Genomic DNA, 26895 nt, shown 5'->3' with positions numbered 1-26895 from the left:
GAGATAAGCATAACTTGTCGACCTCATTTTTAAATGTTGTCCAATACAAGCAATATATATGAACCCAAACATTGATGACATTGGAGTAGTAATTATAGAATATATTCGACTTAAAGAATAATATGGAAATCTGTTGAGAATATATGGCAGTAATTAGACTAAAACTAATGGCCACATCTTGACCGAAGAATCCAAAATGATTTGTATTAGCCCAAATTAATAGACCAATTAAGAAAAACTCCTTTTCTTTTCTAAAGTTGGGGAAAAATAAAAAAGCCAAAGAAGAATAAAACAAAAGAAAAGCATTTAAATGATACTTGTGTCTGCAGGTTAAGAAATTTGCATTATCTTCACTTACATTTTACCTCACAATAGTTGAAATATCTTTTTGCATATAATTTTTATGAATTAACTATATATATAAGAGTTAACTGTATGAAAGAGAAGCCTCACGAGCTTAATTTCTGTAAGCACAACCCCCATTCCAGTTTTGCAAATTCCATTGGCAAACATGGTTGATCTTGCCTTTGGCCTCGCAGGAAAGGTCTTGGAGAAACTAGGGTCCTTTGCATATCAAGAGCTTTGCTTGGCCTGGGGCCTCCAAACTGACCTGAAAAAGATTGAGCGCACTATTTCCACCATCAAAATCGTGCTCTTGGATGCTGAAGACAAGCAAGCAAGCAATCTCGTGCTGAGGGACTGGCTGTGGCAGCTCAAAGATATCTTATATGATGCAGATGATGTGATAGATGAAATTGAGTACAACGCTTTAAGGAAGCAAGCGATTACAGCATACGGAAGCACTAGTACAAAGGTACGACATTTCTTTTCTTCCTCCATGGCACTTCCATCCCGTTTAAAACTGGCTCACAAAATCAAGGACATTAGAGAGAGGTTAGATGAGATTAAAGCTAATAAGAATCAGTTTAATCTCATTGAACGACGTGAAGATGAGCATGTCATGCCCATGTGGAGGGAAATGACTCATTCCAGTGTTGAATCATTGGTCATCGGTAGGCATGGGGACAAAGAAAAAATCGTAGAGCCTCTGATGAAGGCCAATGGAAATGTTAATGTAATTTCCATAGTTGGATTAGGAGGTATGGGGAAGACCACACTTGCCAAGTTGGTCTACAATGATGAGACCGTAGTTAATCATTTTCAATTGAAAATGTGGGTTTGTGTCTCTACGGATTTTAGAGTTACAAGATTGATGGAAGAAGTCCTAAAATCTGCTGGTTGTAAAGTTAATAAGAATTCAAGTACTGAAGATACATTGCAGACTAGATTGAGAGAACTTTTAGAGGATAAAAGGTTTCTACTGGTCTTAGACGATGTCAGGAATGATAATAGAAATAAATGGGTTGAATTGATAGATTTGCTTAATGGAGGTTCGCATGGAAGTGTAATTGTTGTAACAACACGTAGTCACAAGGTGTCTTCCATTTTAGACCCTATTTACACACATTCTTTAGAAGGTCTATCAAAAGAAGATTGTTTGTCTCTGTTTGTGAAATGTGCATTCAAGGAAGGAGAAGACAAACGATATCCAAACCTCTTATCAATTGCGGATAAAATAGTGGAAAAGTGTAAAAGGGTTCCATTGGCCGTGAAGAGTTTAGGTGGTCTACTTTATTCGAAAGTCGATGAAAGAGAGTGGGAATTTGTGAGAGATAGCGAGATCTGGGAATTAGAAGAAAATGAAGGAAGCATCTTACCTGCATTGCGATTGAGTTATAATCAAATGCCAATTCATTTGAAGCGATGCTTTGCCTATTGCGTTAATTTCCCAAAGGATCATGAATTCAATAATTTCTTGTTAATTGAACAATGGGTGGCACATGGATTAATTCTCCAATTACCTGTTTACAAAAAACAGGAGTTGGAAGATATTGGAGACTTGTACATTAAAGAGTTAATGTCGAGATGTTTCTTCCAAGATCTTGATGAACCTATTTTTGATATGTATACCTTCAAAATGCATGATCTCGTTCATGATCTTGTGCTCTCTATTGGCCATGAAGAGTGGTTGGAAATAGACTCTGACAATAAAGACATGGCCTCGACTGTTCATCATTTGTCAATTTCATCTAGTGACCAACAAGTTTCAAAGTTTTCGAACAAGTTAGCTAATGTGAGGAGCATCATGTACCGAACCAAACCACACGTGTCCTCAGTTGAAGCATGCATCTCAAGATTCAAGTCTTTACGTGTGCTAGCTATACCTGGTTCAAATTTTGAGAATTTGCCAAGTTCCATTGGTACTCAAAAGCATTTGAGATATCTTGACCTATCCAATAATCTGTCGATCAAGAAGCTTCCTAATTCCATTTGCAAGTTACACAATTTGCAAACCTTGTTACTTGGTGGATGTCGAAACCTTGAACGACTGCCCAAAGATATGAGGAACATGATCAACCTTAGGTTTCTTGGGATTTCAACAAAAGATACATGCTTGTTCGTGAATGGAGTATGTTGCTTTAATTCTCTTCAGATTTTATTTGTGGTGGAATGTCCAAGACTCGAATGCTTGTTTCCACAGATGGACAGGTGCCTCACCAACCTTCGTATATTGGTTTTTGTGGATTGTGATAGTTTGACCTCTTTGCCACCTATTATCAAGCACCTAAAAGCCTTAGAGTCATTGTGCATTTGTGATTGTGAAGAAATAGATTTGACGGGAGGAGGAGGAGGAGGAGATGTACAAGACCTCAATTTGAGACTCCAAATCTTGTATATAATAAATTTACCAAAGTTGGAGATTTTACCCGAATGGCTCCTAGGATCTGCAAACACGTTAAAGGAGCTACATATCAATGGCTGCGAAAATCTGAATGCGTTGCCAGAGTGGTTACCAACTCTGAAATCACTTCACTCATTGGAGATCATTGAATGCGATGAGCTATCATCTCTACCGGAGGGGATTCATCATATGAAAACATTAAGAAAAGTGAAGATTAAAGATTGTCCTCAACTTGTTACTCGTTTAGAAGACTGGTCTAACATACCAGAGCTCGAACTCGATTCTGAAGATGATCAAGAATATGATGAGCATTCTGAAAAAGGTGAAGATGATCAAGATGATCAAGAAGACGATGAGGATTCTAAAAAAGGTGAAGATGATGAAGAAGATGCTTAGGTAATGTGATTTTGTCTTTTTATTTCAATCGTAAATCATTTTTATAATCACATATTATATATGTTAAGTTTTATTACTCTCCTCTTAAATTTTATATATCTATGCGCATGGATTTGCAGCTTTGGCCTTAATTCGACGAGCCATGAGTCGAAGTGAATGCCAGCTTGAACGGACATAGCTTTGATCGGTACCTATATATATATATGTTATTTGGATTGGTGAATAATAATGTATTTGCTTCGGTACCTATATCTATCTTTTTTCAATGTATAAAATGCTTCACGTGTACTGTTGGTTTCGTAAATGCATGTGGGGAATAATAATGTATTGGAATAATAATGTACTATTGCAGAGATTGATATTTTATTATTATTTCTTTAAAAAATCCCAATTTCCATTGAAATTCGAATGTATTGCTCAATTGGTTAGTAACTTTTGTCTGAAAGATTAATTGATCTTCATTATATAAAAGGAAGAAGAAGAAGATCTATAGATTGTGGCATCTTACTAATTTGGAGTAAATCTATAGATTCAAAACCAAATTTACCCTATTCCATCTGCGTGCTATAAGCATTTCTGTCTCGAAAGAAACAAGGAAATTAAAAGCTGCAACTATATATTTCACTCCTAATTTATAAAATCTTTTTTTTTTTCAATTCATTTATACATGTCAATTCAAAAAACCAAATTTACTCTTTCATCCTCTTTATCAAAATTTTCGTGGAGCTACAAGTAGGGACACCACAATGAGAGTTCACAAAATAGATTATGCATTCATGTCGAAAAAGTAAATTATGCAAATAAGAAAATACGAAGGGTTATAATATTTGACATTTTTCAATTTTAAAAAATAACAATAAACGTGGCATGATTTAGGGGGCAAGGAATAAGTAAGTCTCCAATCAAATAAAACAAGGGATATTAATATACACCCATAGGCCAAATTGATGCCCAAAAAAAATTGAAAACAAAAGATTAATAAGTGAGAGATGACAGCTAAAAAAGTTTACTTTGGCCCGGTAGGACTGAAATTAAGCAAAAGAGAGAGTAATAACAAACACCCACTAACCAGACTTGACAAAAGGAAAAGGAAAAAAGATTATCAAAGACCCAGTGACCCCTTGCTAATTGTAGTGTCTTTTTACTAGTTGTGGTTTAAATTTTTAATGCCATAACCAAATGATTTAGCTGTTAGATCATTTCAAATCACTTTATTTTTTTCTCTTTTCAGTTTTATCTCATCTCCCTCCCTCCGAACAATATAACCATTTCAAATCACATAGTGTTAAAAACATTATGTGAAAAAACACAAAGAGCTGAAGAATAGAATGGAAAGAATGTTCTCTGTATTTCTTCCTTGTTTCAATACAGTGCATCGGGGTGGTATTTATACACATAGAAAAGAATATTCTTTTCATAACAGAATGCTCAGAATTGCATAAAGTGATGACACGTGTTGTAACAATAAAATCTTCTAGATTATTCTGTATTGCCGTGCTTGAGTGCCTTTGGTGGAGCAGATGTTGCAGCTACTGGTGAGGATGGTGCAGCTACGCGATGCCTCATCCCTTGACATTCGTAAACATCATGATAAGTCTCATTCAGAGAGGAGAGAGAGACTCACAGGATGAGAGGGAGAGGAAGAGGATGAGGAGGGATAGAGAGTAGCGTGGGTTGGGCAACTTTTGTTGTTTTTCATCTTGTTTTCTTTTCCTCCTCTTTTGTTTGTTTTTTGTTGGGATACCCTTGCTTTATTCTAATTTATTGTATCATTAAAAAGAGTTGAGAGAAATACAAAATGGAATTTGAAAGAGCAAGGAGCCTCGGCCCTGCAATAGAGAGTGTGATTTCTCGGACCCTAATTGTTGTAATATGCATGGGTTCAAACCGTTCTGGGTAATTCCGCTATAATGGCTTTTTGTTATTTTTTTCCCCCCTTTTTCATTGTGGCTTCGCACCAAATTAGAAAAGAGAGAAGATATCTAACAAAATCAGTTATTTTTTTTCGTTAGTGAGAAATGGGTCTTAACCTAATGCACAATCCCTCCCTGGAATCAGTGTAATCACACCATTACATAAGTCATTAAAGTTTATCATAGTATAATATTAAATTTGACACACAAGATTCAATTGGGTGGCAACTGTAGAGCTCACTCAACATATGAGAATGAGCATAAGCATCTTTGAGAGTGGAGTAAATACAAAAAATTTTATATACCATGCTTTGCCAAAGAAAAAGGAAAGAAAACCATCTGCATAATACTCTTATCCTTCTAAATAATTCAACTGCCATACACAAAAAGGTCGGCATATTCAAAAATTTGCTGTGGTGATAAAATTAGAATGTAGTACACTCTAACCTACAAAATTGGTTTATTGTTACCATGCTATTCCTCCGCCATAAGTGAGAATTTTTTTAATAAAATTGGAAAATGATCACTATTGGATAGGTGTCCTTGACTTATTATTATTATTATTATTAAAAAAAAAAACCCTACAAAATTGGTAAGGTGAGAATGGAGACTCACATGAGGATTCCTTCAGCATTATTAAGGGCTCTCTTTACAACCCTAAATTTTTCTGTGATGGCTTTATTGGTTTTCACAACTTACTCCTTGATGAAAAACTCAATGCCATGTCTAAGACTTTCGAGCTCAGGGGTGACAGCCACACAGGTGAATATGTTCCATATGAGCTTTATCAGGATACACAAAAAGGGCCTCAAATAGCATTCGGAAGTGCATAATCCGTCTTGGGGTGAGCTGCCTGATATCACCCAATTCTACAGATTTCAAAACTGCTAGGGAGAGGGTGAAAGAAGCAAGCATCTCTGCTGCAAATTTTGCCAGGTGCAATGACCTAGTATGCTGCATCGACTCCAGCTCTTTGAAGTGGTCCCAAAGGCAAAACTGAGAAATATATTACAGCAGGTAAAAGCAAGATAAAAAAAAATTATTTTAGGAAAAAGAACATAGAAAGGGCACTACATTTTCAAAATGATAAAGAAATAAATAAACCACACAGGAAAAAAAAAAAGGAAAAAGAATATCCATCCTCTTAAGAGTGGATCTGATTTGCTACTTGGAATAGATTTACTAGCCCATGGATTACATTACTCATTAAGGACTTTCTTCTTAAACAATGTGGGCTGGGTATTTCTTTCTTGATTAATTTGAGTAAGCAGGCCTGCATTTAGATTTAGCTCGTTAAGCTTCAAACCCATATCCACCTTGTCTAAAGCACACTGCACCTTTTTCATTTAAAAGAGCCAGTTGTCTTCTCACTGAAACCAAGGTGTTCACAACATTGCCCTCTGCACTTTCCCTCACCATGTCCTCCTCAGGCACATCGCAGGGATCTCTACAACAGCCTTTGTAGCTGGTAATTAGAAATATTCCTATTTTGTTGCTTGCATGCTATACCAACAAAGTTTTCGAGTTGCCCAGATTGCGCTTGTTAGAGATAGCAACAGTCTGCAGCCTTTAGCTGCCTCCACATACGACACTCTTCCCATCTTAACATTCCCATTCTTAAGAGCTTTGACCAATATTTCCCCTGCTCTACCAGTCTTCACTTCAAACCTGCATACATGCATTTTGTAGTTTTCGTGGCCAATAAACTTCTGGAAGAGATTTTCAACCATTCAAAGCTCCACGATAAAAAGACTTCAATGCCTTCCAAGCTGGAATGATCAACATACCATTCTCGCTTCTTCCCCCCATACTCTTCAAGGCCAGAAATCGACTGGAGGTATTGGAACATCGAAGCACAAGCAGTGTTTCCCACCCAAAGAGATTTCGCAACCCCCCTTCTTCCCTCTACCTAAGACAGTCTCCACCAAGGAAATTTAGTATGCAACACTCATCCTTCCTAGTGACATTGAACGACATCCACCACTACTTCGACAAACGACCGTTATCCCATCCTCTATCCCAAACGCAAAAAGCTTTGCCTCAACAAAGACTGATCAAAAAACCAATACTGTATGCAATCCACCAACGAAACTTACATACATAAAATGTATTTTGGATAACCCAATTTGAAGTACTAGTGTCAAGAAACTAACAGTTAGAAAAGACAGATGAAGAGACTATCTCCTATGAGAATCACCTGAGATTTCTGTGTGTGTGTGAGAGAGAGAAAGAGACATGTATAAAATGACACTTTGAAGAACGGGTTTTTAACAACTTAGAAGACAAGTTTTACAATCTAAAATTAAAATAATAATAATAATAATTTCTTGTAGTGAAGGGTGGAAATGAAAAATGAAAGAGAAAAAGAGAAAAGCAAGGGATCCACCTCCACCCTCCTAAGTGGGGCCTCTACCGCAAAGTAAGGGATCCCCCAACAGGAAAGGAATATCTATTGCTTCTAGTTTGTTGTTATTCCACATGAATACCTATTTGCTTCTAGGCTCTACTCCGCAGGCCAAACGTGCCCTAAGTTATAAGTAATATTCCTCACCCCTTAAACTTGTCCTTCTCCCCATGAGAAATAAGGAAACCTTAGTCGATGTTCCTCCAAAGTCCTCTAAGAAAAGAACCAACTAAAAGGAAGGCCAATAACATCACTCTTTTAAAATGCAAGGTTTTCTTGTGATTTAGAAATAACAATTCCAGCTACATCATTTACTTCGATGATGTATGCAATAAATCAGAGTAATGTAGAAGTCCTAATGGAAGAGAATGGTATTGACATCTATCTACTCGTTATTCAGCTAAAATTAACAAATTAAATGAAATTCAAACACTAAGCCACTCTCCATTTGTGTGTGATAAAAGTTGAAGCCAGATTCAGATGCAATAAAACCAAATTGATTCATAAAACTTGCCCTGCCCTGTCTTAAAAAGCCCCTCCTGTACTGCCATGTAAATTCAAGCTGACGATTTAATTATCTACTACCAATAAAAAATTTCATTTCTGCATCCTCTTTGACAATAATACTCAATCCTTCATCCAAGGCATAAGAAATATACAAGGACTATCACCAACATTTCTCCATAGATATCTATGTGGTGTGTAAATGTGGTTGACCATAGGCATGAGCTTCCAGTAACATAATCAGAGTGTTCAAAAAGGTAATAGATCCACCTACTTCAGTCCTAGGAAGCATTTTCCGACCTCGGTTGCATTGCTCAGAAATATATATATACCAAAATAATGTAAGTATTCATTGTCTTTTACAATTGCATTGCACATAATAACCCTTGAGTCTAAAAGATGATTGTCACTTAAAGCAAGGACCAAAAATCACTTAGACATGCTATAACCACAACCAAAAATTCTGCAGTATCTCATCATCTCTACAAGTAGCCAGAAGCTATTTGGCCAGCAATCTCCAATTCAAACCTAGTTCAAACTCAAATTTCACAAGATTATGTAATTGTCAAAATCAGCTGATATAATATTTTTCAATTAATTATAAAAAAATCAGAAAGAAAGCATACCTAAGGTATGGAACATGTGAATTTACATGACAAACCATGTGTCTGAAATTTAAAAACAAAATTTCTGGCCTTGCTTTACCAAAAATCTCATTCTAAAGTCACCAAAATAAAAAAATAAATAAAAAAAGGAGAGAGAGAACACCTGTAAAGTGAACTTGTGGTCTTAGTCATGCTCACACAACTTGGAAGCGAGAACAGTGTAATACTTATTAAATACTTTCTCCTGTAAACAGCATTCTACAAGAACACGCATGATCTCTTTGTCCTGTGAATATAAGTGAAAATTAACAATCAGAAAATTAAATATAGTTGTCAAAATAAGGAGAAAACCACAAGGCACCCACCTGCTTTCCATGTAAATCCAACCTTAGAAGCTTCTCAAATGTATCAATGTAGTCCAACCCACGCATTACCATACAAAAGATCGCCCTTCTGGCATCTGTGTTCATCCTCTGTGCAGCAGCAAGCTGCAGCATTTTTTGGGCTTCAAGAATCTCTTTGTCTATATTGCTGGCAACTTCCTTAGCATTGTCCACTGTGGAAGCCATGTCACCTGACAACGACCATTGGCCCTTCTTCTTAGGATCAACATGCTTGCTCCATTTGAGCCATCTAATTAAAACATCTTCTACCCTTAACTGAAAATAAAGAGTAACCAAGGACTCAATGTCATACAAAAAGATAATGAAAAATTGAATTGTCTTCCTAAATCAAATCTGACACTTATTATTTCGAAAAGCAAAATGTTAAAATAAATTTAGATTATCTTGAGTTTCCATGAGCTATCCCTATTCCTAGTCATACTTTCATGCCTAGAGTAATGATACACTTCTTTTTGGTTCTGGGCATCCGGGAACAAAGCCCCGACTAATCCCAGGGGTGCATAGGCTCTTGATAAGGAGTTTACTGCAAGTGCACCCCGGGCAATTAGAATTCTATTCAATGGCCCCTAGAAATTGTTTGAACCCAAGGGTTCAAACCTTAGACTTGGAGGAAGCATACCACCATGACCAAGGTTCGTACCACTTGAGCTGACCCCTAAGGGTTGAGTAATGATACACTAACAACCCATTTACAACTAATTTTTACAACTTTGATTTTTTTTTTTTTTTTACTGGCACCGGGTGTCGTTATTGGCACCGGGAGAGAAGTTTTTTTTTTTTGTCAAGAAGAGGTAACCTTCAAGGTGAGACCATATAACTCACAATTTTACATTGGCGTGCAAAAACGAAGTTTCAAAGAGAGAGCAACCTCATGAATTTTAAGGAGAGACAATAATCATGGGGAAGGAGCAAAAACATTTTTATGTCCCAAGTAAAACATGGCAGCTATGACTAATGTAATGACAAAGTGGTCAATGTTAAATATTAATCAGAAGCAAAAAAAAAAAAAATGCAAAGTACAAGAAACAAAAAAAAAGAAAGAATTATAAATTAAAACTCCTAGCTAAATTGAGACAAAATGAAGTTCATAATCATTTATAAGGTTTCGGTACCAAGCTATTATAGTCAATGTATGAACCAAAACATGTTCACTGCTGTCTTGAAACTACAATGTATATTACTTGGGTGCTTCTCTTAAAAACAATCTATCTTAAAATGAGTAATAAATAGGATGCACCCCTTATTGTGCTTTTTTACTGCAACTTGCTATTACTAGGAATAATATTTATCATTTCAAGAAAATTAACAGGTACTATTTGAACTCTTTACAGTCTTAACATTGTAATTGGATCTATGATTTGATCTTAGAGACAATCTCCCACCGCCACACCAGTGGTAGCCCCTTAAAAGTTAAAAGTCAAGCCTCCTCAAACCAAAACCTATCCTCCCAAGTCCCATTACAAAAATAACAAAGAGTAATAAAACATGCTAGAAAAAATATGCTGAACTAAATGTTAAAAGAATGAAACTATTAACTAGAAAGACCTTTTGTAGCCATTTCTTTATTCGGGTGTGATAAGCGGGATCCTCTTCAGGCCTTTTCTTGTTGTTCTTGATGTCACATATGGTTTCAAGCATGAATTCCATCTGCAAGCATCACCAATTACAATCTCTGCAATTATGAAACAAAAAAAAAAAGGTGAAGAATTCATAATAATGCTAAAACGTTTAATAAACTTGCTCTCTTGCTATTTATATTTTGTTGGCCATCTCCAGAAGAAGCTTTCAACTCGTTCACCCTATTCTGAATACTGAGAATAAAATTTTTCATTGCAGAAGGATCATCACTCCTGATTTTCATTCCATAGCCTGTGCAGTTAATAGTAGTTCAAATCAGACAAGTTGCTGATGCCATCATGCAATTACAAAAGATAGAACAATAACTTCAGGCTATCATAAAATATAGAATGCAAACACTAGAGCATGCAAACAAAACAAAGCAAACAATGATACCTGGTTATTGGATATATATCATGATGTTGATTTTAAGCACAAAATCGATATTATATAAAATGTGTGACATGCAAGCACTTGCCAAAAAATGGATCCCATTTGCAAACAATAACTGGTTTGGAAATATACATGATGCCGATTTTAAGCACAAAAACACTATATAAAGTGCTTGATATGCAAGATTTACTAAAAATGGACCCCCTTGAAGTTTAAAGTTGATAGAATTCTGATAACAAGGTATAAAAGCTAAAAAATCCACATATGCAAAGACCAAATATCAAAAGTTTAAAGGGGCTTACATTGCAAAGTTGTCAAGATGGTTGAGACATCTATCTCCATTAATCGCTTGCTCAGCATTATCAAAAAGCCATATATCAACTCACTGAGACGAATCGTCAGAAATACAGCTATTAGAAAGGATTGTTACATACTGTACAAAAATTTAAGGCACACTAACTGAAACAGACAGTGAAACTTTTGCACAAGGACACATCACTCATCAAGCAACTACTGCAATTTAGATAGCTCAAGTTAGGGATTCAATCACTCATGTTGTTCCTTGTAACACCTCAATGAAAGCCCAAATCATATGGCCCATACTCCATAAGGACTAGTCAACGATACAATTGGAGCCCCATTGGAACATTATAAAGAGCAAGAACTTCTTCTTCCCAAGCAATGCGGGATTCCACACACCACCCCTTATCCTCATCATATGGGGTATCACATTCCTGATGCCGGATATATTTTTTTTTTTTGATAAGTAATAAGGTATTTTATTTATCAAAGAGTAGGCATATCCCCGGTACACTGGAGGTATACATGTGAATACACCTAATTAGGAACTAAAACAGTTACAAGAAAATCATGGAAGCTGAGACCATGCAAATCTAAAGCAATGGCCCACATAAAAAGAGTCTTCCACATAAAAATCCTAAATTCTTCTGAGGAACGTTCATGATCCTCAAAAAGTCTATCATTTCTTTCACACCAAATGCACCAAAGAATACATAAAGGAGCCATCTTCCACATTGCTGCTATCTGTGGTGTCCCAGTAATCCCTCTCCAACTTGCTAGTAGTTCCACCACTCTTCCCGGCATTACCCATGTAATACCCATTCTACAAAAGAAATAATTCCAAACTTCTCTTGCAAACTCACAATGTAAGAGTAGATGGTCCACTGATTCACCACTATTTCGACACATACAACACCAATCTGTAATAATTAAACCCCGTCTTCTAAGATTGTCAATAGTCAGAATCTTCCCTAAAGCTACTGTCCAGACAAAGAAAGCCACCTTTGTAGGTGCCTTACTCCTCCAAATGTTCTTCCAAGGAAAAATCTGCCTCTGTTGTATGGTAGAAGATTCATAGTAGGAGCGTACAGAAAAAATCCCTTTCCTAGAAGGTCTCCATACCATCTCATCTTCATTTGTGACAGCCATATCAGCAGTATACAGCAAGTTAAGAAACTCCACCAGCTCCGCCACTTCCCAATCATGAGTATCACAAGTAAGGCTAATGTTCCATTCTTGTATGCCATTAGTAATAACCCTCAAGTCAGCCACCATAGCTTCTTTGTCCCTTGTAATTCTGAAAATAGGGGGATAAGCCTCCTTCAATGCCGTGTCTCCCATCCACACATCATGCCAAAAGCTAATCCGATTGCCATTCCCCAAACATAGCCGAGTATGACGAACAAAGGAACACCAACCTTTCCGTATGAACTTCCATAGCCCCACACCATATGCCCCCCTCCCCTCTCTAGAGCACCACCCCCCCCGAGTACTTCCATACTTCATGTCTATCACCCCTTTCCACAAAGCTTCCCTCTCCTTATTATAACGCCACAACCATTTGCCCATTAGAGCCTTATTAAAAGCCCTCATATTCCGAACGCCCAATCCTCCATCTCTCAAAGGGGTACACACCTTATCCCATCCTACTAAATGAAATTTAAACTCGTCTCCTATTCCGCCCCACAAGAAGTCCCGATGAAGTTTCTCTATTCTATTTGCAATGCTGATGGGGAGAGGAAAAAGAGACAAAAAGTATGTGGGAAGATTAGATAGAGTACTCTTGATAAGAGTGATACGCCCGCCTTTGGTTAAATACAATCTTTTCCACCCAGCCAACCTACGCTCTATTTTCTCCACCACCTCCTCCCAAATTGTTTTAGCCTTAAAAGGAGCCCCCAACGGGAGACCGAGATACCTCAATGGCAACGAAGAAACCACACATCCCAAAATGTTCGCCAACCCCCTAATGTTACCAACATCTCCCACCGCAACCATCTCCGTCTTAGCAAGGTTAATCTTCAACCCTGATACCGCTTCAAAACAAAGTAAGATAGCCTTCAAAGCTTGAACATGACCTACATCTGCCTCACAAAACAGCAATGTGTCATCCGCAAACAAAAGATGTGAAATAATGATGGACCCATGATTGTTATCACCCACAGAAAATCCTGAAAAAAATCCCCCATCTACCGCAGCCGACACCATTTTATTTAGAGCCTCCATGATGAGAACAAATAAAAGGGGTGATAATGGATCCCCTTGTCTTAGTCCCCTCGAGCTATTGAAGAATCCCACCGGTTCACCATTTACCAATACCGAGAAACGGGCCGTTGACACGCAATGCTTCATCCACATCCTCCATCTTTCCCCAAACCCACATCTATTCAACATATAGAGCAAGAAGTTCCAGTTAACATGATCATAGGCCTTCTCCATATCTAGTTTGCATAAGATACCTGGTTCACCCGACTTGATTCTGCTATCCAAACACTCATTTGCTATAAGGACCGAGTCCAAGATTTGTCTCCCTCTAACAAAGGCATTTTGAGTCGTGGAGATAATCTTATCCATAACTGTGCTCATCCTATTAGCAAGAACTTTGGAAAGTATTTTATAGATGCTTCCCACTAAACTGATAGGCCTAAAATCTTGTACCTCTAAAGCACCCGCCTTTTTAGGGATTAGTGCAATAAAAGTAGCATTCAAGCTCTTTTCAAATCTGCCCAAACTGTAAAATTCCTGAAAAACCTGCATGACATCCTCCCTTACCACCTCCCAACAAGTCTGAAAAAAGGCCATAGTAAATCCATCCGGTCCCGGAGCTTTATCCTTGTTCATTTTTCTGATTACCAGCTGAACCTCTTCCTCTTCAAATGGTCTCTCTAGCCAATCCTACTACTTTGATCGATGGTCTCAAAAGTTAGTCCATCTAAAGTAGGCCTCCACACATAAGGTTCCGACAATAAATTTACAAAATATCCAGCCACATGATCCTTAATCTCAGCTTGAACATTAGAAGTGATTCCATCAATATTCATGGACTCTATAGTGTTAAACCTCCTATGTGAGTTCGCAACTCGGTGAAAAAATTTTGTACACTTGTCCCCCTCCCTAAGCCACAATGCCCTTGACTTTTGTCTCCAAGAAATTTCCTCCATAAGTAGCAGCCTTTCTAGTTCAGAAACCACTTGCTCTTTTCGGTTTAGCACATCTCCTACTCCCTCCAAACTTTGTAACTCTTGAAATAAATTCTTCTTTTGCAAATTTACATCCCCAAATACTTGCTCATTCCATGTCTTCAATTCCTTCTTCAAAGCCTTTAATTTTCCAGCCAACACATTGCTAGGAGTACCTTGAAGTTGAAAAGAATTCCACCATTGCCTAATCAAATCCACAAACCCCTCTGTTTTTAGCCACATATTCTCAAACTTAAAAGGCCTTCTACCCCCTTGAATGCCACCACAATCCAACATAACCGGAAAGTGATCCGAGCTTAACCTTGGAAGCCTTTTTTGACACAAATCTGGAAAATGAATCTCCCAAGAAGGAGATATGAGAAATCTGTCCAATCTTGACCAGCTTTGATTATTAGCCCAAGTATAGTCACCTCCCATCAAAGGTAAATCCATAAGACCCAATTCAAAGATTAGATCCGAAAACTCCACCATAGCAAGATTGTGCCCCTCCCCTGATCTTTCACTAGGGAACCTAGTCACGTTAAAATCTCCCCCAAAACACCAAGGTACATCCCACCAAGAACATAGACCAGCAAGTTCATCCCAAAGTAACCGCCTCTCGCTATCTAAATTGGGACCATACACCCCTCCAAAGGCCCATTTAAAGCCATCCTCTGTGTTTTTGAAGCTACACCCCACCGAATATTCCCCCACAAATTCCTCTATGTTTTCCACTACCCTTTTGTCCCACATGACCAAAATTCCACCCGAAGCCCCTTTCGAAGCTAAATAAGACCATCCTACATATTGACAGCTCCATATGCTTCTTATAATTTTCCTGGTGATTAGCTTCAGTTTAGTTTCTTGTAGACAAACGATATCCATCTTCCATTGTCTTAAAAGAGATCTAATACGGAGGCGTTTGTTGATCTCGTTCAGCCCCCTAACATTCCAAATCAAAATTTTGTGCATCATTTTACAACTGAACCAGCCCTCCCCTTATTTCTTCCACGGCTTGCACTCCCCTCTTTCCCCTCATAATTAATGGACCAAGTCAGCCTCTTCAACTCCCTCTCTCTTTTCGACTCTACACCATGATGACCTGCCTCCATTGCTATTATCAGTGCCTTAAATTGTTCCTCGTATCCCTCACACGAAATCCCCATACAACTCTTAAGTTCCTCCACCTTTTTCAAAACCCAATCAGATGGAAGAGTAGGGGAAATCATATTTATCGGTATAGGGTCATCTTCTGATGGTTCATCTGCTGAAGATGCGGCTGGTTCAACCCTAATCAAAGTGCCTTCCTCTTCTATCTCCTTCTCCTCTGACCCACCCTCATATTCCCACACAACAAGCTCTTTCTCCCCCCTCTGCAACAGCTCAGGACTCTCCTTTGTCAGCCCGCAGATTATCTCCCCTCCCTGTGAACCTCCCACTTTTGTTGAACTCTCCACCAAGCCTTTGAAATTCTCCACTACCTCTGTCGGCATCAAGAATGACTCTGTCGGACCACCTCTTGGGTCACAAGTGACCATCGCCCGATTCTGTCCCACATCCGACCCAAGAGACTGCATCGGGTCAAGCAAATCGGGCTTGTCCTTCACTCCCGAGACTTGCTGAAAGTCTATCGTGTCGGTCGCACTGCATACCCTCTCCGTCGGACCTCCACTATCCTCGGAGGTGTCCATCGCCCAGTTCTGGGTAGGATTTGGCTCGCTACCCGTTACCGAAACAAGAGTTTCGGGCTGAGCCTCTAAACCCGATATCTCCTCCGATACAGCTGCCTCCGCCGGTTCTGCTACTGTTGCCGTTACCACTATCTTCGCCGGTGGCCGCAACCCCTTCGCCGTCACCTGAGGAAGAGCCCCGCCGTCCACAACTGGTCCCACCGCAGCATGTGGGAGGGAGGCCCCTCGTCTCCTCCAAACAGACCCGCTGGGTCTGTTTTCCAGTCTACTGGGCCTTCGCCCATCTGAAGGGCCAGGCCTAAGCTGGGCCTTGCCCTTGGATTGCGCCTTAAGCCCATCCCGTGGGTCCACAGCTGAATAAGAGCAGCCCCCAGTTGACACTCCTGCTCTTCAACGCACTTCTTCAAAAAGCAGATCTTTTCTTGCAGCTCCCCCAATTGATTTTGCATGTCAGACAAGACACGCACGACCATTTCCTTTTGAAGACCAACAACTCTCCTGCCATCTTCCTCACCTACGGACACGGCACCACTGACAACCCCACTAACAGCCCTCCTGTCCAGTTGATGGGATTGGTTCCCAGGCCTCCATTGTTGAAGGGCCTCCTTGTATGAAGCAGGTTTCAAAGTCTTCATTGCCGCTGGTGGTGCCTGCCCTCCTGAACCAGAAGCCTCCCTTAACAACTCCGCCAGCTTCCACCATCCTCTTCCATCTTTCTCATCTGGGACTAGAATGCATCTCCGACGTCCACCCCCTTGATACTCTTCCATCACCATGAACTCTCCCTGAAAATTTGCACATCTTTGCACCATGAAGCCTCTGTCCCCTTCCCGATGGCTTGCATAAAATCCTTTTCTCCTAGCATTTCTCCCATCCTCCAAGGCTTTGCTAAACCACCTTGCAGTGGCTAGCTCCATTCTCATACTTATCACAAACTTCCTCCCTTTTTCTGTGAGAAACAACCATCTACCCTCCCTAACTACCTCAAAAGATTTTTGTTCAATAACTACAACTTTCACATGAGACATGATTCTTTCTAGCCAAAAGAAGCTAACAAAAAACCATCAAATTTCATGTAAAAATTTAGAGAAAGAAAGTGTACGGAGAGGATTTTCTCTCACTTGACCCATTGCACAGATAAAACATTATATATAACTGATGCCGGATATATGCCCAAAACATGGACAAATCACACCATAATATCATAAAGAAAACTGCTTTCATTTCAACAAAAACACAATGTCCCAATACACTCTTTTCTTTTGAAGGGAGTTGAAGCAATTTCAGAGCTATCATAGAATATATAGCCTCATCTCTTACAACAAATTTGAATGTAAAGGAACTGATATTTACAGTATGTACATCACATCTGTGCATGTGTTCATCATAGGATTAACTCTGCCTTCAAATTGAAGCATGTATCTTCACATGTACTGATTTTTTTTCACCTCTTGCCGTGATAATTTTACAGAGTAAGAGTCCAAGTTAACAGAAGTTATTTACGTTGAGCAAACTTCAAACATGTACGAATAGGATAGCAGAAGAGAGAGATATCGCAAAGAAAGAGTGTCTTCTTTGTGGTATTCATCCTGGGTAAAAAACATAATTTTTCTCAATACATTTTTCTAATTTTTTTTATAAGTAGTCAAAGAATTTTGTAGGGAACAACTAGCAATAATAACGGTTTGATAACCTCAAAACATAGAGCAAGAGAAGCCATAAGTTTTGCACTGAAGTCAATTCCAACCATAAATGCCATCCGTGCAACAAAAGCGCCAAAAACAACAGCATACCTACACAAAGAGCAGAGTGAGTTAATAGGGGGAAAAAAAAAAGGGGGGAAATAATAATATAGGGTCCAGTTTATACATACAAATAGAATAGCTCCATCTTCTGACATTCAACAAGTTTTCTGGATTGACATAATCCACAAACTCCAAAAAAGAAAAAAGAAAAAAACTTTTGATAAGAAAATAATCATTATCCATCAAAACTCCCTTGTATATGGAATTTTGGTCGTTGGATCAATAAAGCTGACAAAGTATATAAATGGAATAATGAGTCAACATTAATTAATTAAAATTTCCGAAATAAAATTTAGAAGCAAAGCCATCTATAGAGTAAGGAACAGAAAAGTTTTTATTTTTCTTTTCAACATTACTGCCAAATCTAACGAAAAGAATTGAATTCTCGAAGTTCTGTTTGCAAAAGATAGAAGATGTGTTTGGGGACTCTTTCATAGATACAAAAGATCGATAACAAAACAATTAACAGTAAATAAATAAATTGTACAAAAAATATATTCGAGGATTTCTTTAGATAGATAACATATTCACTCCATATAAAACGCAGTTTCCAAAATTAAATTGTTCACTTCCCTCTTTCTAACGTACGTTCCTTCTTTATGACGTAAGTAAATCCTGAGGGCATAAATTATGTGATTTATCTGCCCCTTCTATCCAGCGACTGCGAGACTCGTCATGCGTGCCGAACCACGATGACGTGCTTCAAAAGATGTCGTGCGGCTTCTAGGGCACGCCCAGTGTTTTAAATGTGCTGGAATATTATAAAGAATATTTCCAGTGTTATTGAACTAAACTTGATTTTAAGTAGGATAATTCTAATATTCTTGAAGAGTTCTAAAAATATTATAATTGTTAGAAATCATTTTAATATCATTATTAAAATGATTTCAACTATTTAAGATATTATGTGGTTTAGATTATGTTGAAAGCTTTTATTAATTAAATGGTTTTATTCTCTTTAATATGTTAAGTGAGACTTCATCATTTTATTAATGATGAAGGAATATTATTTTATAAATTAAAGTTAGTTTAAAATAATATTCTACCTTAATTCCTCTAAGTATTTTTAATTAAGTTAATATTTTACGCATTTTCAAATCAATATTTGAGATCCATCGTTAGATCGTTACTTGGATCCCAGACGAAGGGACTGGGTTAAATACCCAGACCCCTCCCTTTCTCCCTCACTTTTCCCCAGCTCTCTCTCTCTCCTCCCTCTCCCTCAAGCGTACACAGTACGCTGCGTCTCTCTCGCCTGATGCTCCATCCCACAGCCGGGCGCCGCCGTGCATCGGCAGCTCTCACCTCCACCACCGCCGACATCCCCCATCGTCGTTGTCCCGCGCGGCAGCTTCCCCTTCCCCCACGCGAGCAACTCTCTCCTGTCGGTTTCCTCACTTCGCACCGCCTAATGCTGACGTTGCAGCCCCGCCGTTGGTCACCACCTCATCCAGCCATCACCGGTGACAGCCCCATCGAACCCAACCCTTCACGGCAGCTCTCTCCCTCTCTTTCCGAAACGGGTTATCACACGGGTTCCTTACCTGTTCACCATCGTGCGCCGCCGTACATGGCCACCCACGGTTGCCAAGCACTATCACGATCTCCCCCTTCCTCCTCCACATGACCCGAGGCCCATAGCCTCCCATTGATCCACCGCTTGAGGCTCCTCCTCCGCACAGGTTTTACACCCTCCACAGCGTGCATCGCCACCCACGGCGTGTAACCGCCACCTTCAGTCCTCAAGCCACCACCAAGCCATCCCGACCACCCTTGGCCCCGATCTGACATCCATGCACGCACACTCTCCCTCACTCTCTCAAGGGCTTCTCCCCCTTCTTACACAGTCATTCCCTCCTTCCTCCACCGTGGCGCCACCCCAGTGCCACCATGAGCTCCACCGCACCTCCCTTAGCTGAACCCTAGCTCCAAACCACCACTTTGAGTGGTGGTTAGTCACTGCATGTGATGGACAGCCACTGCGCGTGGCTAATCACCACTGTACACTGCTAGATCCGCCGTGTTATGCTCCTTGTCACCACTCCAAGACTACCACGAGCACTTCCAAGACCACACCTAGCTATCCAAATGCCTAAACGGTCCCCGTATGCGGTTTAGCCACCACGTACGACCCTTCCAACGTCTTCGACCGTGACGGTCAACGAGCAACGCACGGGTTATCCCGTCGATGGTATAACTCTCTATCCCTTGTTATTATGTTAGATATTGATTAGTTGACTAGGTTGTGGACTGTGCTGTTGGTATTGTGGAGTTGTGATATTGTGATGTGGTGCTGTGTAATGAAGTGTTGGGCATATCTGTGCAGTGTGGAGAGGTGATGTGCTGTGTAGCGAAGTGTTGGGCTTGTATGCGTAATGTGTTGTGAAGTGTTGTGGACTGTGCTACATAATGTGGTTATGGAGCTTGTACTGTATGGGTGATGCGATGTATGTGGAATGGGAAGAGTACACGCTGAGTATACTCTGTGTGGCGTGATGTGTATGAAGGGAGTACATGTGGAATGTACTCCGTATGGCGGAATGATGCACCATATAGTGGGTACGCCAAAATGGTGATGCGGCGTGGTATATATGAGGGGAGTACACGCGGAGTGTACTCCATATGGTGGAATGATGCACCACATGGTGAATATATCATAATGGTGATGTGGCGTGGTGTGTGTAAAGGGAGTACATATGGAATGTACTCTGTATGCCAGATTGATGCACCATATAGCGTGTATGCCATAATGGTAATATGACGTGGTATGTATGAGGGGAGTACACGCGGAGTATATTCCATGTTGTGAAGTGATGCACCATATGGCGTGTACGCCATAGTGGTGATTGGTCGTAACATGTGTGAAGGGAGTATGCGTGGAGTGTACTCCATGAGGTGCAACGATACACCATGTGGCGTGTCGCAGAGATAAGGATGGTTGAATGGTTGATGGGCGTAGAACGTGGTGAGTAGTGTCGGGAACTGTGGAACGGTGTTCCGAAGTAATTGTGGTGTAGCCTGTAGTCTGAGGTGACAAGTGTCACCGTGTTGGACTTATGACTGGAATTACGGGTGAAGTAGAATGACAAGTGTAAGAGTGAGCAAGGAAAGCATGACTGGGCAACGTCACTTAGTGACGTGGTTATTGGCAGTCATGCTTGCGATGGGTGAAGTGATAGTGTAGGAATGGTGTAATGGGAACGTGACGAGATGTCATGATGTGTCGGGAGTACGTGAGGAACCGTACTCATAATGAGTTAGGAATTTACGTGGCAAGATGTTGGGTGACGCAACAAGGTCACGGTGTAGCTTGGGGATAGTCTCGAGCTGTATGACGTGACATAAGACGTGGTTATGAATGGAGTCTTGTCGCGTTAAGTGTTGAGATGAACTGTCAAAATGGACAAGTAGCATGAGGAGTCATGCTAGCCGGGTTAAGAGAAGGTTGGTACTGAAGTATGATCCTTCTCCCTCCAAATTGGTGATCAACGTGTTATACATGTTGATCTTAGGTGATAAGGGGTAGAGTACATGTGTAACATGGTGAGACACATGTGCTGGACGGATTCACCATATGTAATAGGTAATCTGTCCTGAGTATAGTTGCATGGTGCTTAAGCCTCAGAGTTGGCTTAGAGTCGTGTGGTTTGTATAGATGAGAATGAGGATTAGTATGGGCTAAGGTGCATGGAGATAGTGACGAGTGGACTGTCTAAGGAAGGGATGCGTGACTTAGTCGGTCTAAGTCATGTGTCGGAACGTGGTTAATGAGAAGAATGAGACAGAGGTCTTAAAGGTGAATCATGGGTTCACTTTAGTGGATGAGCACTCGAGGCAAGACCTGAGTTGGAAGATGTGGTGACTGCAATGGGTCCTCGAAGGTTTTAACATAGTAAGGAACACGTAAGAGCACGGGATAGAAGGAGAGTGCTCTAAGTGAAATATAGCTCAGTTTATAGTTTAAGTTGCTTATGTATTAGATAGAGAATGATGCTAAGGTTATGTTTATGCATGTAGGTTGCCATCTGACACGCACATGAATGGACTGCATGATATGCAAGTAGAATGGAGTCCAAGTAAGCGTTATGTTCATACTCTTCTAGAGTTTTATAAAATAAAAGAAAACGAAAACGAAAAGTTTGTCCTTTAAGACGCTTTAAGAAAAGAAACGAAAGATGCTTTAAGAAAGAACATACTAAGTGTTCAAAGGTATAAGTATGTACGGCCCCTCATTGGCAGCCCTTATTTACGCACTCAAAGTATTAATTGTACGCATGTGAATAGATGACTATAAGGTGTATCTATTGTATGTATTTTCTAAGAAAATCCATGAACTAATGAAAATGCATGAAAGATGATTTTCGATCTTACGCCCCAAATGATGTTTTCTCACGAAAAAGGAAAGCAAAGAAAGACATGAGAACTGAGGCTTTCATGGATCTTACGAACCGACGCTTTCATGGATGCCAAGAAGTGATTCTCGTGGATGCCACGAAAGACGACATTCAAGGTGATGCTTATGGATGCCGTGAGAGACGAAGTTCAAGCCCATATTTTAAATGATGTTTTTCCATGAAATGAACGTTTTCTCATGAAATGACATGTTAAATGAAAGACAAGAAATGAATGAAAGCTCTAGCTCTTTTGAGCTGACATGAATGAACGAAGGAAATCAAATCATGAAATGTATGAAAATACGTAACGGCCATATGAATGAATGAAAATGGGTACCCAATGAATGAATGTGCAGATTGCAATGCCAGGCAGTGGTGCTAGTAGTGCATCCAGTGTTGTACCCTGACGGAATGGGATTCCAACCCGCGGCCACAGGCGAATCCATTGGCCATAGGGCCGCTAACCCTAACACATGGGACGTAACAGTGTATACCGGCCTATGAAAGTGATAAGAAAGAATGCATGTATACAGGAATGTATGAATGCATGAATGCAAGAGAGCACGAACGTTTTAAGAAATGAAGGCACTGACGAGAGAAACGTTTTATGACAAGAAAGTCTTTTAAAAGCAAAACTCTGTCCAATGACTCTTGAAGCAATGAAGGCACTGACGGGAGACACGTTTTATGAAAGGAAAGACCATTAAAGAAAAACTCCGTCCAGTAACATTTTCAAACGAAAGCACGTATGACACGTATGCATGCACGTATAGTATGTATGAATAATGAATGCATGAATGAAAACCTATGTTGTTATATTTTAACCGTATGAAGTAATGCTTACTAGTCTTCGACTCATTTTAGTTTTTATGTATGCCCCTCCCCCCACAGGAACTGAATGGCTAGGACGGACATGGAAGTCTAGGCATGAGTTTTAATTGTACGAGAGGCATTTTTATTATTAAAATTGATATTTTTTGGTATAAACCTCTTTTATTGCGAAATCATATTTTATTTTAGAAACGTAGAGTCTTGCACCCTAGGTATGCAAGTGAAAAGTTTTAAATGGAACGATAATTCCCGTCGTCCTTTCTAAAATATTTTATAAAAAGTCTCACCACAAGAACGGGCATTACAATAGTATTAGTATAACTGCTAATACTACAGTGATTTATATAGTTATTTATATTTAGTGGATTACTAAGAGTATTAGTATTAGTGTGTATGTATATATATAAAAATAATATCATATAGTGATATAGTATTTGATTATGTATGTTAATGATAATATGTTAGTGATAATATATTAGTGTCTAACTTATTTATATATAAAATTATATATGTTAGTGATAATACGCTTGGCTACATATACGATTGTGAAATATGATGGTTACATATATATACTTTTTAATAACATATGATCAAATGTTCAACTTTAAGATTAAAAAATTATATCAAATGTTATATTAAGATTTATAAGATTAATTTTATGTTATATTAAATATTATATTAATTTTATGTTATTAGATTATTATCATTCATGAATACTAGGATTTTAAAATTTAATGTTATATTAATTATAATTTAGTATATAATATAAAATTATTTTATATAAATTATATATAAAAATTATGTATAATATAAAAAATCATATAAATCATATTTTATATAATATGATAAATTAAAATATTTATATGAACATGTTCGTTGTTAGAAAATGGAAAAGCGAAATCGGACCTGTTTCAACCAGTTTTGTAAAAATTGAAACCAATATTTAGCCGAACAGATTTTGAACCGGACTAAATCCATCGGTTTGGTTTGTTTCACTAGGTTTTCGGTTTCTTTTTTCCTACCTAGACCCAATAAATAGTTAAAAAGAAAATAAAAATTAAAAAACTCATTATTCTATTTTATGTATTTTTTTCAATCATTTTCTCATGTTTTGTAAAGTTTTATCATGAGCGTTTTTTATTGGTGTTGATCAAATATACTTTTTGTGATCCATCAGATACAAAGAGATTATACAAAAATAATTTCAAAAACTGACGTGGTTTACGTGGTCTATCAGATATACTTTACAATCTAACGAATTAAATAAAATCACATCAATTTATAAAATTACTCTTGTATATATTTTTTTGTGATTAAAGTATTTCTCTTTTCTTTTATAACTTTTTCATATTTTACAGATAAATGTTTGAAATATATATATTAAAGAAAAGAATAAATGTGGCATATTTAAGTTTTAAAAGTTGGCGGCAACTAGAGCCTAGCGCTAATTTTCATTAGCTACTTTTTACCTTGGCGCAGAATACTATCTCCAAACAAAATTTCCATATTCATTTGATTTTTAAATGCATTTCAGAGGTGGGGCGTGTGGCAGTAGTGGAGATGGGAAGGTTGTTGGGCAGTTCAAGCACATCGGTCATATTTATCTTCTTTGGTTCCTAGTGAGTGCCAAAAATTTTTTGGCCTCCCATATATTTCTTATTCTATGCTTTGTTTGCTCTTGCATGAGATTTTTCGATCCATGGCAGATGAATAGAATTTTCCCATGGCTACCCAGAAATCCGCCGTGAGCCTCTGTTTCACCACATGGAGAACAGAGCACGACCAACTCCCATGTATGCCGTCCATGTTTTCTTCCATCGCCACGCCGGTGGAAGCTAGCTTCAAACCGGATGCTTCACCTCCAAAAGCCCAATCCACCACCACCGAAAGTAACCCCACTGTCGAGTTGTCCACACCGCAATCTCCCACGAAGCTGCACCCCCACGAACTCCCCACAACCCACGTCCACAGCCCTATGTTTAGTTAGCAGCACTGTAACCCCGGTGCACCACCACCTTAACCCATTTTTCCTCCACCGTGAACCACCGTCATCCAGTCAACTGCTCAGAGAAAACCAAATATCTCTGTTTTTAAACATGAAAACAGAGCATGTTTTGTGCCGAAGCTGCGCCAGCAACTTGCCACCAGGGCATCGTGGCCTAGCCATGACACATGGTCCGAAGATTTTTCACCACGTCATCCAGTTATTTCCCTTACTCCTTTGTGTCGCTCGACGATATGCTTCCTCTCAGTCCCTTTCCGATTAAACTCTCTCTCTGAACTCCACCATGTGCCACGAAGGATGTCGTCGTGAGTTCACAGGTATGTTTATTTTTCTTCTTCTTCAATTCATCTTCTTCTTGTTTCTACTACTTTCTCTTCTGTTGAGCTGCCGCACCATTTCTTCTCGTATCTAACTTCGCGAGCGTCCAGAGGTGTACACAGGTAAGCCCCTAATTTACCGAGATCTATTGTTATTCTGTCACTCCAAATATGAGTTCTGGAATAGGATGCTTTGAGTTGCGTTCAATCAAAAAAATTTCTTCTGCTAATGGATTCGTGTGGTTGTATGTTGGATGCTATGTTTTTGTTTTTCTCTTGGAGAGAGTTTCGTTTTCGTTATCTTGTAAACCTAGAAACATATGAATATTTAATTGAGACTTTCTCATATTGTGCGCTGCTCTGTCTATTAGTTATATATATTTTTAGGAAGACAGCGACGATTCATTCAGGTCTCATAATTCATATTGCGTGAGTTAGAGTTATATTTGAAGATGATATCTTTTGCAAAATACTGAATATGTAATAAGATGATTTCCTCATGGTGAAAAGCTTGTCGCTTCTATATTGTTTCCAAACTCTTATGAGATCTTCAAAGGTCTTCTTGGATCTCGAAATTAATGATATGATTTGGGTTCATTTGGGTCAGGTTCGCTGGGGAAGATCCATGACCTGTCATCTCATGGGTGACACAGGAAAGTATAAAATTTACTAGAAAATTAGCTAATATCTATGATTGATGAATTTGTTACCTATTTAACAAGTTTGTGGATTTCTATTTTTTTAAGTTCTAGTTGCTACTTTTTAGAATAGCTGTTGGGCTTTTTGCTAGTACTCAGTGGATTGCTTCAATGGTAGGTGTTCATTAATCAAATTTCTCTACACTGTGATCACATTTGTTTTACAGAGTACTTGCTACACCTTTCTAGTGTCGATTCGTTAAGCTGATACTGTTCAATTGGGTACTTTTTTTGCCTCGTTTGTACTATAGCTCTTGCATGTATCTGCTGGCATGTTCTTATGTGAAAATATCTGTCTCAGTTTACCTTATTGTTCCCCTTATTCATGGATTCTCTTCTGGCGGTTGCTTGAATGTTGCTCGATCCCAATGATTGAATAGATGTAAATCAGTTTCGGCCTTGTCTGAATTTGGATGTCGATAACTACCCTTCTGAGTGAGCATACTTATATTTTTGTTATGATATTTGTTGATGGGGGTGTAAGCACAAATATAAATAATAAGTGACGAGTGGATCTTATCTGCTTTTGCTTATAACTCTCTCCCTCATTAAAACCTTCTCTTTATTTCTGGGGCAGGCCGAATGGGTCGAAGACCACCAGATCAAAAATAAGCCATATCCTCTTTTTGGAGTGGAACGTTGGTCAGACCCAACGGCAAGGTCTCCCCTTTTTGGAGAATGTAGTATTCTAATAAT

General features: G+C 38.9%; 1 protein-coding gene and 1 pseudogene across 1 annotated transcript; one reads left to right on the top strand and one right to left on the bottom strand.

The window, feature by feature from the left end:
• Nucleotides 1-461: 461 nt before the first annotated feature.
• Nucleotides 462-3485, top strand: LOC118348247 (putative disease resistance protein RGA1). The gene is made up of 2 exons (XM_035689401.1): nucleotides 462-3139; nucleotides 3259-3485. Exon 1 carries the CDS (start codon nucleotides 512-514, stop codon nucleotides 3137-3139), a length of 2628 nt encoding a protein of 875 aa, XP_035545294.1. The 5' UTR covers nucleotides 462-511; the 3' UTR covers nucleotides 3259-3485.
• Nucleotides 3486-5650: 2165 nt separating this feature from the next.
• LOC108981358 lies at nucleotides 5651-19284 on the bottom strand (annotated as a pseudogene).
• Between the last annotated feature and the right edge of the window lie 7611 nt (nucleotides 19285-26895).

Source organism: Juglans regia, chromosome 4 (assembly GCF_001411555.2).
Source record: "Juglans regia cultivar Chandler chromosome 4, Walnut 2.0, whole genome shotgun sequence".
In the NCBI taxonomy this organism is placed as follows: Eukaryota; Viridiplantae; Streptophyta; class Magnoliopsida; order Fagales; family Juglandaceae; genus Juglans; species Juglans regia.
The sequence above is the reverse complement of the archived record's forward strand: the minus strand, read 5'-3'. Positions and strand labels throughout refer to the sequence as shown.

Bases quoted from the DNA above. Each gene is read 5' to 3' on its own strand.
- LOC118348247 (XM_035689401.1), top strand. From the start codon at position 512: ATGGTTGATCTTGCCTTTGGCCTCGCAGGAAAGGTCTTGGAGAAACTA.